Here is a 16,295-nt window from a genome sequence, read left to right on the forward strand (position 1 = left end):
GTAGGAGAAACTAGATGAAATTTTGAAATTTGCGATATGTCTCCGACAAAATGGAATTAGAGGCGTTTATCTGAGAAGGTAGCTAATTTCGGTAGCTGCAACTGTCACCCTGATGTTTTGTGCCCAGACGTGACCAAGGACTTAAGGCGATTTATATCAGCTCACTCTTTTTACATCCTTTTTTTATGGCAAAAGCAAATGTAAATTACTTCGGGGATTCTATCCGTTTGGCAAGATTACATATAGCGCTCTCTGTGTAATATCCTATATTGAAAAGTTTTGATAAAAGCTCTGAACGACGTAGACCAACACGCACGTTAGTCAACTTTGATGCTTTTGAGCAGGATTTCCTTCGAATATAATCAATCGTCAAGAGAAGTTGCCGCGGGAATGTATCGATATAACATGGAAAAATTTTTAATACTCTTGCAAAATTGACGTTTATGCATTTTCCTGCCTCTGCGTTTTCATTCCATTGGCTACAAAGAAATGAAATTGCTGATCCATTTTTTCTCGTTTGAAAACTATGACAGTGATTTAAATTACCGACAATTCGTGTTTTTATTTTGTCGTACAACATCAATTTAAAATCAAGTAACTTTCTACCAACAATAATCCGACCTGTAATCAACGGATAGTTGTTTTAGTGTCAGTTTTAGTTAAATAAAGAGCCGTTTATGACGCCATAGCATTTCTTTTTCTTGTTTTTGAGCATTAAGCTGGAATTTCATCGGCACCAAAGAGTCTTAAACGCGAGAATGTCCATCGATTAAATTCCTCTATTAAAAATGTCTGGCCATTGGAATTTTGCAGATATTGATTTATGGCATGCAGTCTTCCAAAGTTGATCAGCCGGTATTAAACGAAATTGGTTTCTTTCAGACGGAAGCACTCCGAGACGGAAAAAGCATCCAGAATAAATTACCTCATGTCAAGATTTTGAACTTGTTTTCCCGAATAAAAAAGAGGAACTATGACGCTTTAGTAAAAAATCTTTCAATTCGGCGTAATAATAAGTAATCGGGTAAAAGTTGAAAGACACGTTCTAAAATAAATCGATAACGAAAACTCCAACATCCAAATGAAAGTTAATAAAAACATGAAAGCTCAACTAACGACATCAGAAAACTGATCCAAAGCTCTCAATTAAAGCGAATGAAAGCAAGAAATTCTATTCGTCAAAGTCTCGCTTCACTTTAATCGCATAAAAGTTCAAAAGCTGCAATCGTTCTTCGTTAAATTCTAGGGCGAACAGAACAATATTAAGCTGGAAATGGAGCCGATGCACCCATAAATTTAGCACTTTGTATGTGCAGGAGTTCGAGGAACGCATCGTTTATCGTTAAGAAGCTCCGCAACTGCATCTTCCGCCATAGACTTTATTGTATATTTTAAGAGTCAGCCAGAGAAGTTTCAATGCTTTTTTATCAATCTGAAAGAAATTAAGTGACGAGATTTTTTGTGAATCGCGAGGTTTCTGCAAGAATAGCAACAATGGGAAAAACCGAAATTAAAACGAAAAATTAAAGTTAACTTTAAAGGCCTGAAAGGAACTTGACTGAAACATCCAGAAAGGAGTTGTGGGTTTGTTCGAGTGTGTAGTTACTAATTCACTTTATGCTAGCAACGGATTAAATCACTCACCGTTCATATTGAGTTCTGTTGCTGCTTTACTGTTGTCTCTGCTGTTCATTGCTGTATTGAATTCAGTAGTGGTTGTACCGTACGATACTGCTGATCCTGAACTTGTACTTCTTCGACCATTAATTTGTCCTACTGTAGTCAATTCACCATCGGATGGATGCAAGAAATGGTCTCCATATCTGTCTCTGTAGGAAGTCCTGTGTTGGTGGATTGAATTTAGGATGATATTTGAGGAAGTCCTGGATAAAGCTTTGCGCTGTCGGATAGCTTCTTTGTATATTCTGCAGTACATTGTTACCATCACTATCCCTGGTATCCAGAAACTTATTGAACTGCTGATTAGTGCGTAGTATTGATTAACAACAAATTTGCAAACATTGGGATTTGTTTTTCTGAAGTCGATATGGTCTTCCGTAGTGTACCACCCTAAGAAAATGGGTGTGAAACTGATCAACGCTGGTAAAGTCCAAACGTTGGCTAGCATAAACGAAACCGTCCGATGAGTCATGGTTATAGGATATTCCAGCGGTCTCACGATAGCGTAGTACCGATCCACACTAATGCAACACAGATGTAAAATCGAGGCGGTGGAGAAGTACACATCTAGGGAATTCCACACGTCACACATGAAATAACCGAACAGCCATTTGCCTCCCGTTAGTTCCACGCTAGCGTTGAAAGTCATCGCGCACAATGCTACTAACATATCGGCCATCGCCAAGCTCACTACGTAATAATTCGTGATCACTCTTAGTTTTCTGTGTCGATGGACGCTTATTATCACCAGAGCGTTGCCCAACACGGCACTGACGATTATCGTTCCGAAAATAAACCCTTTCACGATCAACAAGAGCAACTCCGACCAGTGGGGGTGAGGGTTGCCTACGGTGGCGACGTTTGTATCGTTTGATGTGCCGTTTTGGAGGACACTCGGGAGGTTTGTCGATGTTGCCGTCAATGTTGCTGAGAATGAAGCCATTGCGTTCACTATCATCGTTTCGTCCTTTCAGACACGACCGTTGTCAAACTCTAAATTCTGGCATGCTCCACTCCTGAAACATACAGAAATAACACAATTTTCCTTTGGAATTATATCAGACTTTTGGCATAACTATGCCTCGTTTCAAACGTTGATGAGGAAAATTTAACATTAACCATTTGGTGCTCGTAAATTACTTTCAGCTCGCACAATCCGGCCTTTAATGCGAACGAAAAATGAAAAATTCAATTACATTTAGTTGGAAATTAAACCGAGGCGGAGTGGAGTTGTTTAGTAACTTAACAACATGTCATTTAAGCATTTTCTCTTATCTCTAATGTTTTTCAACGAGTCGTCTGATCAATGTAACAAAACTCACTTTTCAGCAAAATTACGTTTCGCGTCTCTGAGACAAAATGTTAATTAAGATTTGATTTAATTGCTTTACGAATTCTGAAAATTTATTAGAGCATAATCTCGAGAAAATTTGAAGTAAACCAATCGCATTTTAAAAATTTATTATACAATGATTTTTAAATCGATTTGACAGTAGATAAATTTTAAATTAATAACGTAATACTACATCATTTTCGTTATTTTCATTGTTTTCAATGTTTCAGTTTTTCATTCGATACGGTTTGCTCTTCGTAAACGGGTTTTACCGACAAAGATGGGTCAATTTGTCCTCGAACTGCTTTAAAAATTAAAGCTCAGCTAACGTTGTTTTGTAATGATTTTTTAATTGTTTTATTTGTTTTGTTTAGGTGAAGGACGTGTTCTGGAAGTTTCAAGGTTTGGCATAAGGTAGGTCATTGCGTTTTTTTTATTATTTTAAAAATTATAAGCCGGATTTAGGAGAAGTTGTTAGACTGAAGAAAGTTTTTTATTTATAATTCTGGGACAAATAAGGACCGGAAAAGTATCAGGTTTTCGTTTTGTACCAGGAGTCATAAATTATGTTTCCGTCGAGTTAAAGTAATGCCGACATGTTTACATTAAGTAGATTACAAACATTTTTAATCGTCTGAAAGAAGTTATTTTTAAATATTATCACCGTGGCAAAGCTCGGTCTCGTTACTCTGCTAACTTTTAACAAGGCACAAAAGAGGCCATTAATTATAACATGAAATGATTACGTTCTTAATTAAATAAAATGTAAACCATTGAGTAAGTTTGTCGAGATGGGGTTGTAAGATTTTTCGAGTAAAATTCAAAAGAGACTAAATTTATTAGAGCAATTTGTTGAAGTCTGACCGAACTTTCTTCTGATTCCTGGCACTGGCCGAGCTTTTAAGCTCAAACCGCATGAATATTGATGCATTTGGCGATTAATTAGTTGATTGATCGAGGACTGTCCAGCCGGACTCGAAACTTGGGTCATTTAGTTTAATGCCGAAAGTTGATGCAATCTGTTTTGCATGTTTATTTTTGAAAGAGGGTCTCACGAAGTTTTAATGCGTCCGGAGAGGCCGTAGAATTTTTGCCAAGACAATTCGGTTTGATTAAATCGAGCACCGAGACCATGAATGTTTCATGAAAAAAAAACTTTGCTGTTACGACTAGTGGGAAACTTTAAATAGATGCCGAGAGCCGTTAAAGTGGGACAAAATGGGCATTGAGAGACGCTTGGAATCGATAGTCGAGTTTCGTGAAATTGCTGCATTGTCCGACTCAAACCAAAACAATTAATTTCCTCCGCATTATGTTGATGAGTAGGAATCTAGCAACGCTTTTATTGTGGCTTTTCTATGCGAAACTGAGAACGGCAGCGGTAAAACCAATTCTTTTTTCCATTAACACAACTAACAAAAATATTTCACCCTCTGATAGGGGAAACAATTTCAATACGTACCCAATTAAGTGCCGTGATCAAAACTGCTGCGTTTATCTCTTCACACACAGCTGGGCGCTTCACGCAGAAAGAGCGTCCTTTCTGGTAAATTTTATTTGGCGGCGTAATCTCCAATATCGGTTACGGTAAACATACGGTAAAACCCTCGTTACTTTAAATTGAAAATTTATCATTTTGCTTTCCGATAACTTATCGCTTTGTTTGAATGCAATCAGGAAAGGAGCAGAGGGAATTTTTCATGAGATTTGTGACAATGACGCAGGTCGACTAAACCATTAAATAATGAAACAGGAAAATCGGGTTATCTTTAGCTTTGGCGATACTGCCATTTCTCCTATATCAATCTTTCATGATCAGGGTGGCGATTTTTTTTTGACAAAGGCAGGATGTCTATTGATTTAGTTTTTATCAAGTTTTATGTCGCAATAACTGTTTCATTAACATTGCTCGACTGTGGAAAAACTCGCCTAAAATACGCATTCGGTTTTTTTCTCTAGCAATATTTTATCAATCGGGATGGATATCGAGGCGAAAACTTTTTGTTCGGACGTGAATTTTAACAAAGGGATGTTATTGATCCTCTTTTCACCTCGTGACCGTTTAGCTGAGACAAAGCCGTCGGAGCTGTATTTTTTGAATGTGTGTGTGTGGAAGTTGTGTACATGTTTTCACGACAATTTTGCTACACGTTTCGTGATGGCTTTTATTCGGTCCGGATAAAGGTTGCATTGTTTCAATCTGGCATTGTGTCGGTAGGCTTACAGTTTATAACACCTAAACCCCCGTAACAAAACATTATTTATCAGTTAATTGGGATGGCAGATCGGTTTTTGGGTCAAGCGAGATAAATATCCTCTCGACGGTTATTTCAAGGAGTTGTTTATCAATGAAATCATCCGAAAGACAGAAATAGACGGTCAATCGATTAGATTTTTTTATACCTGCAAGACGTGAGACTAAAATAAAATTGGAGCATCGGTGGCGGGTAATAAACTTGAGGGATTGAATTAAGGGGGAAATCCCGGCAAGAAATAAATAAATGGAAAATGTAACAAAGAAAATGAAATAGGTGGGCTTTGAAGAGCAAGCCGGCTCGAGCTTCGTCAGAAAGGATTCCAATTTAATTCAGAAAGTATCCCACTTATTGTTGCACTTATATAAAGGATAACGATTTTTTCTTTCTTAAGTTCGATCTAACCATTAACTCCGGAAACAATTTGCAGGACGCTGTCTTTTTATCCTTTGGAATTTACTTTGAGCGTGTTCATATTTGACTTAAGAGACGAAAACTTTATCGTTTATTAGCGTAAAAGTGGGCTTAACGTACGTAAAATATTGGATTTTCGATTTGGACGGAAGCCAATAAATTTATAAAGTATTAACGCGATACTATCGATTCGTCAAGTTGCAGATTCGCTCTTGACCGGAGAAGTGTCTCCAAATAATGTAAAAGCTTCATCAGGATGACTTGTTTTGACATGGTTCGATACAAATTTCAATAGATTTAGTACTTGGAATAACGCCGGTGGCGGTTAACGCAAATTAGGCATCGATTTGAAATAAGTATTATTCATGTTCGATTCAAATTTGTCAAGTTTTTTACCACAGGGTTATTTTCGGCGTACCGTATAATTTTGTCCTAGGGTATATTTGAATAATTTATATCCCAATGTTGGGACTACAAATTTTATTACACTAAATTAATTAATTTTGTTTAGAATTGATGAATAGTTTTGGGAAACATGCAAACTTTAAACGAAACATGTGCCACATTATAATTATGTGACTAATAATAATATTATAATATGTCGACAACGAAATTGCCTTAACTTAAAAACACGTTAATGTATTGGTGCTCGCAGTAAGAACTCTACTTGTAGAGGTAGATTTATTTGTATTCATATTATATTTTGTGATTTTATTGATCTTGTTTTCTTTTATCTGGCGTACAACCAACTAACTATCGAGAAATATAGGTGGTACATGGTTTCAAATAGTAACTGGAGACGAACAAGAAATACTATTTACGTCCATAACCGCATATTGGAATTTTCTAAACATACACAGAACGATAATTGTAAATTTTGTTAGTCTTTTTGTTTCTTCGAAATTGGTACTCGCTGAAGTGTATTTGTTTTTTCCTCACATATTCTAGAATCACAGGAAATCAAATTTAGAAGACATCATAAATAATACAGCGCATGTTTTAAGTGTAGCAATAAAGATTTACGTGCTGAAACCATAACCATAACCCATGTTAATTAAACGTTATGCTCGTATTCCTTTTTAAATTAACTATTGTACTTATTATTTTAAAAAACAATACCTACATATAAAGGTGGTTTAAAATTCATTTAAATGATAAATTTACTAAATACTAAATGGACTTATTTAACAAAATAATATGGTTAAAAAGGCAATTCTTTGACAATGCGTAATTTTTACTACATACTCAATATAGTAAGCTATTTTGTAATAATTTTTAAAAATTATTGTAATCTTTAAAATCAAAATTAACTTAGTAAGCTTTAGCACTAAACCGAGATATGCTACAATTTTATATGGTTTAAATAGTAAACTGATGTTCTTTCCTTGTTTCAACTTTCACATCATTGACATCTTACTATGGCCTGCGCTTTGCCAATACTTACGCGTATAAAAGCTGTTGTCAACATGGTTATGCAACCACCAATTTGCAATAGTGGCAGAATGCATTGAAACTTGTATGAAATACAATGGGAAAATTAGTTTTAATAGAATATTTACAATATTTCAATTTGTTTACATCAAGTACAATCATGAATCACTGTGATTGTAAGGTAGTATTATAATTAATTCATTATATAAACAAGAATACCGTTTGATAATGATATTATAATAAACTGCGTGCAACAAAAGCTTTTTGTGGTAGGATTATTATTGAATCCTCCTCTGGATCGTATCGCGAAAAAAAAAGTTCGATGTGGTCCTGACTTTGAATTTGTAGGTAAAAATGTACTTGTTTGAATATTTGTTGTTTTTAACATCATTAAATAAATTCCCAACACCACACATAGAGATTAGCAAACCAAGAAAACCCATTTTTCTCTCATTAGACCCATTAGTTGCCACCATTGAGTTTAATGTGTTGCCTACCATGTTGACAACAAAATTTTTAGCTCAATCGCAGTCCATTAGTAGGATGTCAATGTTTCACATATGTATGTCAAAAGTACTTACATAATAATATGTTAAAGTCCAATTAATATTTGAAATTCTGTACAATTTTGATTATCTTTTAGGTGATTGTACAAAGTAAACTTTGATATTTTGATACTAACGCATTGTTATAAATATTTGGCGCTATATTTTGTTTCCTCTGTTTTTTTATTTTTGCTGAAGGCATATTTTATATTTCATATTATTTTACATTATGAGTAACTTATTACTTTCTGAGATCTACTACTTATTGAGTTATTGAGTACAATATAGTAATTATTATATGACTAATATTACCGTTGAAAATTTTCCATTCTAGTTTTGAAGTTTATTAAAATTTACAAATATAACAAGGTTGAAAACTAACTGGCGGAGAACTTGAAGGAAATAAAAATGACTGTTATGCTACGTTTCGTCAATTAATTATAGACATCATCAGACTACAGAAAACTCATAAAAACATCGACATTTACATATGATTTTATCAGTTTTTTTCTAATGATCACTTTTTTTCTAATAGACGAAACGTTGCATAACAGTCGTTTTTATTTATTTCAAGTTCTCCTCCAATTAATTTTCAACCCTGTTACTTGAATCTGCTACGTTCCTATCTAAAATCAGAGGTTGCATTTTTATTTATTGCTTATAAACATCTTCGGTCTCTTTATTCTTGTATTTAAATTTTAGTTTTTTATGCTAGCTTTACTCTTTATTCTAAAATTTGAAATTTTACATAGAGGGACAATTAATTGCATTTGCCGATAAAATTAATTCTGTTTAAGCTTTTTATCAGTCACTAATCAATTGTTTTTAAATTTTAATTAAAATTTATAAAAAACAAAGAGTTTTCAATAAAGATTTTAATTATTTAAAGAGTGCACATAAAGTGCAGAGTGCATTAACAGTTGAAATTTTAATGTTAAATTTGATTAGCACGCACATCCATAATTAAAAAAGTTGTAAAGAAGAGGTCATCAACTCAACACTCACAATTTAGGTCTATAAATATCATAACAACTTAATTTATTCATAAAACGGACAAAGCTAATGAAAATCGATAATTTACTTAAATTTCCTTATCATAAATTTTCTTGTTTATTGTAATCTATTAATTTAGTAAAGTCAACTCACAAGTCGATTAAATATCACAGAAATTAATTTGATTGTGGCATTTACAGTAGGTATATTGCTGTGGTTTGTTTGGTTACATTAACATTCTATATGATGCCAGTTGAAAATAAAGTTCTGTAAATTAACAACGTTAATTCCATGCACATTGAAAAAATAAATTTTTGTTTTAATTAACAATCTCGATTGTGTGTGGTCAGTTCTATTTTGTTTCAAGGATACGCTTCTGCACGTTAATAAAACAATGATGATGTAGCAGTGACGTCTCTAATGACGCGCCCACCTACAACCATCACTGCATAAGTTATGATGATGTCGTGCCACACGCTTTCCTACAAAAAAATCTTGACCTAAACGCTATTAAAATTTAATATTTTCTAAACCCGCTCGAAATATCGATGAAACGATTAACAGATTGAAATGATTCGAACATCTTGGATCCTTCAGACAAAGACAGAAATGAAGCACGTACATACATCTGGTAACGACGTTAACGTCTATTCGAACAGTCTTTTTTTATTTATGTTTGGGACGTATATAATAACATGAAGGCACGTCGCCGTCGAGCAAGAACTCTCCGGTTGAATGAAATTAATGGGGCCTAGGGGATGTTGCGTTTTTATTTATTATTGTTATTCTTCTTGTAAGATTGTCGGCGTACATAGATTTTTTTCTGCATTGTTTGAGGACTTTCGTCGCGGTTAATTAGGTCCAGTTGGCGGCTTAAAAGCCGAAGCGAGACAGCAAAATTATAATTAACTTCGCGACAATGCTTTAACGAATTTGTATTGTTGTCAAAACAGTCATCTTGGGAGAAGCAGAGGCGTGGCGGACGCTTTACTACTTGGATGTTTTAGGTGGAAGCGAAGAGGCGTCTTTGTTGCATCTGCTACATGTTAACACAACTTTGTTAAGCAAATCAGGAATGCGCTGTTGTTAGCATTTTATGTAAGAAGAGTTTCAAGATATTGAAATTTTAACATTGTTTTTTTGCTAAGGTAATTCCTCCTCAGGGATGTAAAACATTCCAAAACAACTCAAATTTAACCTTTGTTTATTTTTATTTTGATAAGAGTTTTACGACTGTGGTCATATGCTGATGCAAAGGAGAATATTTTACGTTTTAACTAATGCAGTCTTTTACAATTTTGGCGGTGTTTTTCTTAAATGGGGCATTTTTTTGGCAGTTTATGAAATGGGTTTCTTAAATAAGGTAGGGCTGTATGTTTTTATGGTTAATTTTCTCCCTGATGGCGTCCACTTATATGAGGATGTTCCATCCCCGCTGAGAGATTACCATTTGATAAAAATGAATCTGGGAAATACTAAAAAATTTCAATGGTGCGTCGAGATTTTTAATCAAAATTTCCCTTCGATTGCACCAGCTTTTGAAGTTGCATCATGCATAATAGGAAGTATTCTCAAAGAGCTTCTTAATGAAAAATTACAGGATCCGCTCTTTTTTCTTTATCGCTTTTAGTCTTGGAGCTATTTAATTTCCGCATTTTTGAAACGGAAACTACCGAAAATGACCTAGTTATTAGTGTTATTTTTTTGTTTATAAAAGGCTACTTACTCGTGTCAGCAGGATGCACTCGAGTCAAAAATAAGTTACGTAACTCCGACCAACAAGTCTTTCATTGAGTGGTTGTACGGACGACCGAGAAGCGCTAATCGCCAGACCTTGGCGTCCGTAGACAGACTGGATGGCGTCCCGGCGCTCACCCCCTAACGTCGAGACGCTTGCGCTATCTACAATACCATGGATTTCCATATCAAAACTCTTAAATTACAACGGGGCCAAACTTTGCAGATAATTCCAAGAGGGAGGAAATGAAAATCAACTCCACTGGTTAATATTAAATGTTAATTATCGTAGTAGTGAAACTATTAGTTTTATAAGGTGCCGGGGAGCTGGAAGGGGGTGATAGGATTCATTAGTCGACACTTCAGGTTTCAACTGAATACCTTCAAGATTACCATCGTCCCGAAGTTCCCAATTCTGTCTGATAAACACATAATATGATTAAGTTATTTTATGCCAAAGTTTTCCTCTCGTGTTAGCCTTTCAAGAATTATTTCAGGCCCTTCTTACACAAGTTCAGCTTTCAACACAAACTTTCAACGTCGCAATTAACCTAAACGGAGGTATTTACGGCAAAAAATACATCGTAATAATGTTAAAGCAGTGAGAATTGCGAAAATTTACTAGTAAGACTAAGAATAACGTTCATTAAATACGCTAAATTACAGTGTTCAGTGAATGTAAAACGAACGTCACTATTATTACAACTTTTTAACCACCCATGCTGATCGTTTTTTTGCCATTATTCGAATTTTTCTTTTTCCGAGAAAAGTAAGCTCGCTTGCTATTAATTTAAATGCAGAATCTCGTTTTGTAAAGCTTCCATTGTATGCCTTTGGAACGACGCTTTTTCAAAGATCAGGTGCTGAAACTGACCCATTATCCTCGTCGAACGTATCTTCTTATTCTTGAACAAATATAAATTTCGTTCCAGAAACGCAAATAAACATAAGGAGATGACACTCCATTTATATCAGCCTAAGCTAATTACGCCAAAGCGAGACAGATGTTCCCTTTCAGATTATGAATAACAATTCAGAGAGAATCGGAAAATTTTATTTGCTTGTGACCTAAAAATAACAAAGGGACGAAAATCATTTGGAAATTTATGTTAAAATGAATGGGATTTGTACATTGATTGATTTATTCAACGATTAATTATTTATCAATAAATGTTAAAGGGGAAAGATGTAGTTTAAAAATATTTTAAATTTATTTACATTTGTGACTACGTATATTTTGTGTTTTTTATCAAGACAAGGTATAATGGATCATTTATTAGCAGTTAGTTGATTTGTTGACCAGCAAAGTTAATTTTTGTTTTTATTGTTTTTAGTTTTTAATCTGCCAACAACCGGTTATTGTATTTTTATTTTGGTTTAAGTAGTGATTGTCGATTTCCACAACCTGTTTTTCTCAAAACCCATCACACGTTTTTATTGTACTTTTCATTGTGTCTTTTGTTTCGAATTTATGTAAAAGTATATGCTTTATGTTTTTTTGCTTTATTTAATTTGATATACAAAAATAAATTGAAGTAAATAATGTTGCGAAGTCAGTAAGTGAATTTCATTTATTAACTTATTAAATCGAAAACTGGAAGTGAAGAAAAAGCGAAAATATTGTCTTGGAAATTAGAGAGAACACGCTGCTCATGTTATTAGCAATTAGTGTTTTTCATTTTTTACTTTTGTTGCAAACGGTCGGATATTTTATTTTTATATTGGATATCGTCGAGGTTTGTGACCTGGCATTTTCCAGAACCACCTCCGCTCTACACGTTATTATTGTATTTTTCCTTCGCTGTGCTGCTGTTTTTGTATTTTTATTATTTTCTACCTAGCATTTTTCCATTTTTAATTTCCCGATTTCCTTTCATGTCACTTCACTTGAAAAATTGACTGTTGCAAAATCACTTTCATCCAAATTGGCTCCGTTTATTTCGCCCCTTGTTTAAATTAATTTCCAAATTGAATTTTTAATATGACATTCTTTAACCCTCCAAAAGAAGTCTCCAATATAAACTTTATAATATTTAGTACACATCACAGTCACACAAAAATCTCGGTCCTAAAAGTTCAAAGGTAAAGATTTTCTTCCACAGATCAATTTTTCAGTAAAGGCTTTATTATTGTGGGTGTCGATTTCATGCCCTAATATAATGAAATCGTAATGACTCAACGCCGATCATGATTGGCAACATTTTGTCGAATATCTGAACTGGCTTAATTAAAATCTTTCAAGTATTTTCGTTTAGGTGAATAATTGGCGTGTCACTGACAAGAAAAGTCGCTCCTATTGAACTGTCACGGCCGTTCTCAGTGTTCAAACGAACAACAGGATTTGTAAATAAATTGATTTTCTCCATTGTTTATTGCCTGGAGTGTCATTATTAAGCTTGATGAAAGCCGCGTTCGCTTCATATTGATCAGTTTTTTCTTGGACGTAACCTTCGAACTAGTGATCTTAACCGGAGCTGACCTATCCTTATTTCATGCAACTTGCAGCGATTAAAACTCATCGATCATCAAATTCGCTATTGTTAGTATCACCAAAATTGGTGGATGCGCCGGGTCGAGCAAACAAAAATATATTTCAAGCCAAGGTTTTTTATTCTGGTTTAAGATTTAGTACCAAAAAACGAAATTTACTTGTAAATTACATAATTTTTTAATAAATAGTTTACTGAAATTTGATTAATTGGATGGGAATTATGACAGTGTTCATTCAGATTACTAAAATAACAAATTTACACATTGTTATTATTTTGTGTTTGTATGTATCAAAATACCAATTATAACACAAAAATAAGCACTATAATTTCAATGTATCATCGGAGTAGTGAATTTTCCATTTATAATGTATACAAAATAAAAACTTTTGCGACTACAGTTTATATAGATACACTTGCAGAAAAAAGTAAATAGGTACCTTTGGCGAAAATTCCAAAAGGTGTTATATTTTTTCTTGCAATTAATTTGGTGTTAAATAGAAGCTGCAACAGTTAAACAGTAACGTTTTAATTTTTTTAATTAGATTACAAAGCAATAATTAGTTTATTCTATTGTGCGTTGGAAAGAAAGCTTAGTTCGATACCAAAACCAATGCTTTTATGAGCTATTTTAACACCGACTTGGGTGCTGAAATAAACTAGTACAATTTACTTTTAGAGGTTGGTAATGGTGATTTTCAGCGGCGATTTGAGCGATTTCTCTTTTTTCAGGTGGTGTGCATGAAATATTTGCAGTATTCAATGTTAGTTAATTCAACAAATTTTTAAAAAATACTTTCGACTTGACACTTCAAAAATCGAACTTTTAAACTTTGTGACATTTATAACCAACCACAACCTTATTAGAGCAAAACTTCCTAAATTTTAAAAAATTGACTTTTATATTAAAAAAGTGCGTAAAACACGCAAAATAGAAAAATAGCATACAAAACTTGACTCATAAGTCATTTGTTCAAACACGTTCTTTATAAGACTTGCCTTGCCCTTCGCTGCTCGTTTCATAAACCTAAACTCGTTCCACAAAACTAAACGCGTTCTTTAATATACTATTTTCTATTTCAGTGTCACAATGAAAATTTTGTGTAACTGAAAATAACAGTTGCCCAAAATGACTTGATTGTGTAGTGCATTTTAATATTTAAATGTATGAAATTTGTTGCTAATTCTCTATTCATCTAAACAAAATTTTGTCGACGTTTGGTTTCACCGCTGAAACGAGGTTTATAATTAAGCGCAGTTTAAACGCCAAATGAGAAATCACCCTCAAGTCATATTATGAAATCGCAATCGGCAATATGTAATAATCGACATCCATGCATCAATCATAGAAACTGGCGTTTAAACACGCATGGCGATTCCCTGAGGACTTTTTCGTTGAAATCCCATTCTGATGCAGCAGTAATTCAAGATCAGTTTCTGCTGCCATTTTGGCGTTCATTTCAAGAACGTCTAAGTAAGCTCACAGCCGGAGGCAGATTCTACTTGATTTATTCGAGTAGAGAAAAACGTTTACCATCAGTCAGCGTCGACGCTGACGAGGGAACGTCAGTTTTTGATCGAAATTTTGTTAAGTCTGTTGTTGTAGTCGCATCAGACACCATCGTTTATAATTACAGTGGTATACATCAACTAAACTCAAAACAAACTTTAAGCAACTTGAATCCCACATGAATTTAGAAACGTATACAACCGCAAGAAACTACATAAGATCTGTGAGGAAACTGGTCGAGAACATTTTAACAAAGGATAATTATACAGGGGGATTTTTATAACGCTAAACATAAAATGTTAATAGCTAGTCCCATGTTTACATACATTTTTTTGCATGTCTAAGAAGCAATTTAAACCTAAATCGTGTTTTTTTGATTTGATAAAATTTTTGCTTAATACTTTTATTTTGTATTTTAATTGTTTTTTTAATTTTGTTTCTTTCAAAATGTAGACAGGCACCTACAGATTATACAGCGTCAGTCACAGGAGAGTTACTTTGAAAATTAATTAGTTTGCAACCAAAAATATCTTTAGCATATGTAAGCTAATGTTCTGACAATAATAGCTGCATTTTCTATTGTGCTATCAATCACAATTCGTGCTTCAAATCTTGCTTTAACTGGAAATAATATTTTATTTAAATTAATTCAGTAATCAATGTGAGCTGGATGAAAATGAGTGAAGTCGTCAAAATGACAAGTAATTGTCTACTGCTTCAAGGACTCTAATTTGATTTTTTGGGCCAGTAACAGTCCTCTGACGGGGTCTTCTATTGGGGACCAATCTTGTCGTAACTTGGCTTCGATTCGATTCGATTTGGATACCTCTCCAAGTACAGAGCTCCTGCTGCAGGAGCATTTTTCTTGCATTCTCTATGGATTAAGAGCATGCTCACTTTTTGGTTATTTGTGTAAAAATACATTGTGTTAACGAAAATTGGCTGTAACCTTTTAAATGTCAAATTGAAAAATATGCAAAGTATTCTTGGATTCAATTTTATAATTTTTAAAAATGAGGAAGCTAGACGCCTATGTGAATTGTATAATACGTTGCTGCCCAAATTATTTCAAAAGTAACTCTCCTGTGACTAACCCTGTATGTATAATGATAGATTAACATGGTGTTTAATTTACAAAAGCACAGATTAATACATTCCGAGTTTTGGAATATTTAAAAATGATTAAAAAGTTACTGTATAATTATCGCAAACATTAATTTTTCATTGAGAGTCGTATCCTTTGCGTTTCGCTCTTTAACGAGGGATACAGAAATTCGACTTGAAATTAAACGTCTTTGTTTGTTTTCGGATCCTGTAAAAAATTATTAATTCTAGAAGATCCATGTAATTATTGGTTTTTCGGGGATTGTAATTTTGAAAATAACCTTGAAATGATGTTTTACAAGTGCAAACATGCGCATCTCGCCTACGTCTTCTAATTGAAAAACAATTCGCTTGCGTTTTTTGCGTGAGCGACATCGGATTTATTTTGTTAACGTAACTGGCCAAATCGAATTGACGACGAACTTTAATACAAACTTGCTTAAACTGGGGTCTTTCAGATTTCAAATTATGGACTTTGTTCGTTTATCGCTTCAATTATTAATTTTTCGATCAAATAAATTCAACCAAATTGAATTTAACCGATTTGGCTACTAATGAGCTTTTGAATTGTAGATCAAAAGGTTAAATTTTTCTGATTAGAGAAATTGCAAAATATAATCGCCGTCGTATACAAGTTGAGTTCTTGAGCTGTGTGCACCATTACGAGATTGCGAGTTCTTAGGTTTGAATTTTACGACTATAGTTGAACAAATTTAACGATATATACACATAAAAGACGCTTTAAAACTTAATCCGTTGCGCTGCCATTGCAATTGCGTTAAGTAAAATAAGGACGGGGAGGTA

General features: G+C 33.9%; 2 protein-coding genes across 2 annotated transcripts in view; one reads left to right on the forward strand and one right to left on the reverse strand.

Annotated features, from left to right (window-relative positions):
• LOC123015978 (octopamine receptor beta-3R-like) overlaps positions 1 to 10,489 on the reverse strand; it is a 32,470-nt gene extending 21,981 nt beyond the window's left edge. Inside the window, exons 1-2 of the mRNA XM_044416116.1 lie at positions 10,378 to 10,489; positions 1,645 to 2,696 (exon numbers count right to left, since the gene is read on the reverse strand). Of these exons, the coding sequence (XP_044272051.1) occupies positions 1,645 to 2,638 (994 nt within the window). The 5' untranslated portion in view covers positions 2,639 to 2,696; positions 10,378 to 10,489. The remainder of the gene's footprint in view (positions 1 to 1,644; positions 2,697 to 10,377) is intronic.
• Positions 3,407 to 16,295, forward strand: part of LOC123015976 — a 92,252-nt gene continuing 79,363 nt past the window's right edge. The window contains exon 1 of the mRNA XM_044416114.1: positions 3,407 to 3,427. The gene's annotated coding sequence lies outside the window, so the exon portion shown is untranslated. The remainder of the gene's footprint in view (positions 3,428 to 16,295) is intronic.

The sequence above is a fragment of the Tribolium madens genome, unplaced genomic scaffold (assembly GCF_015345945.1).
Source record: "Tribolium madens isolate multiple individuals breed KSU strain unplaced genomic scaffold, Tmad_KSU_1.1 Scaffold_19;HRSCAF=116;Tcas5.2_LG9, whole genome shotgun sequence".
Lineage (NCBI taxonomy): Eukaryota > Metazoa > Arthropoda > Insecta > Coleoptera > Tenebrionidae > Tribolium > Tribolium madens.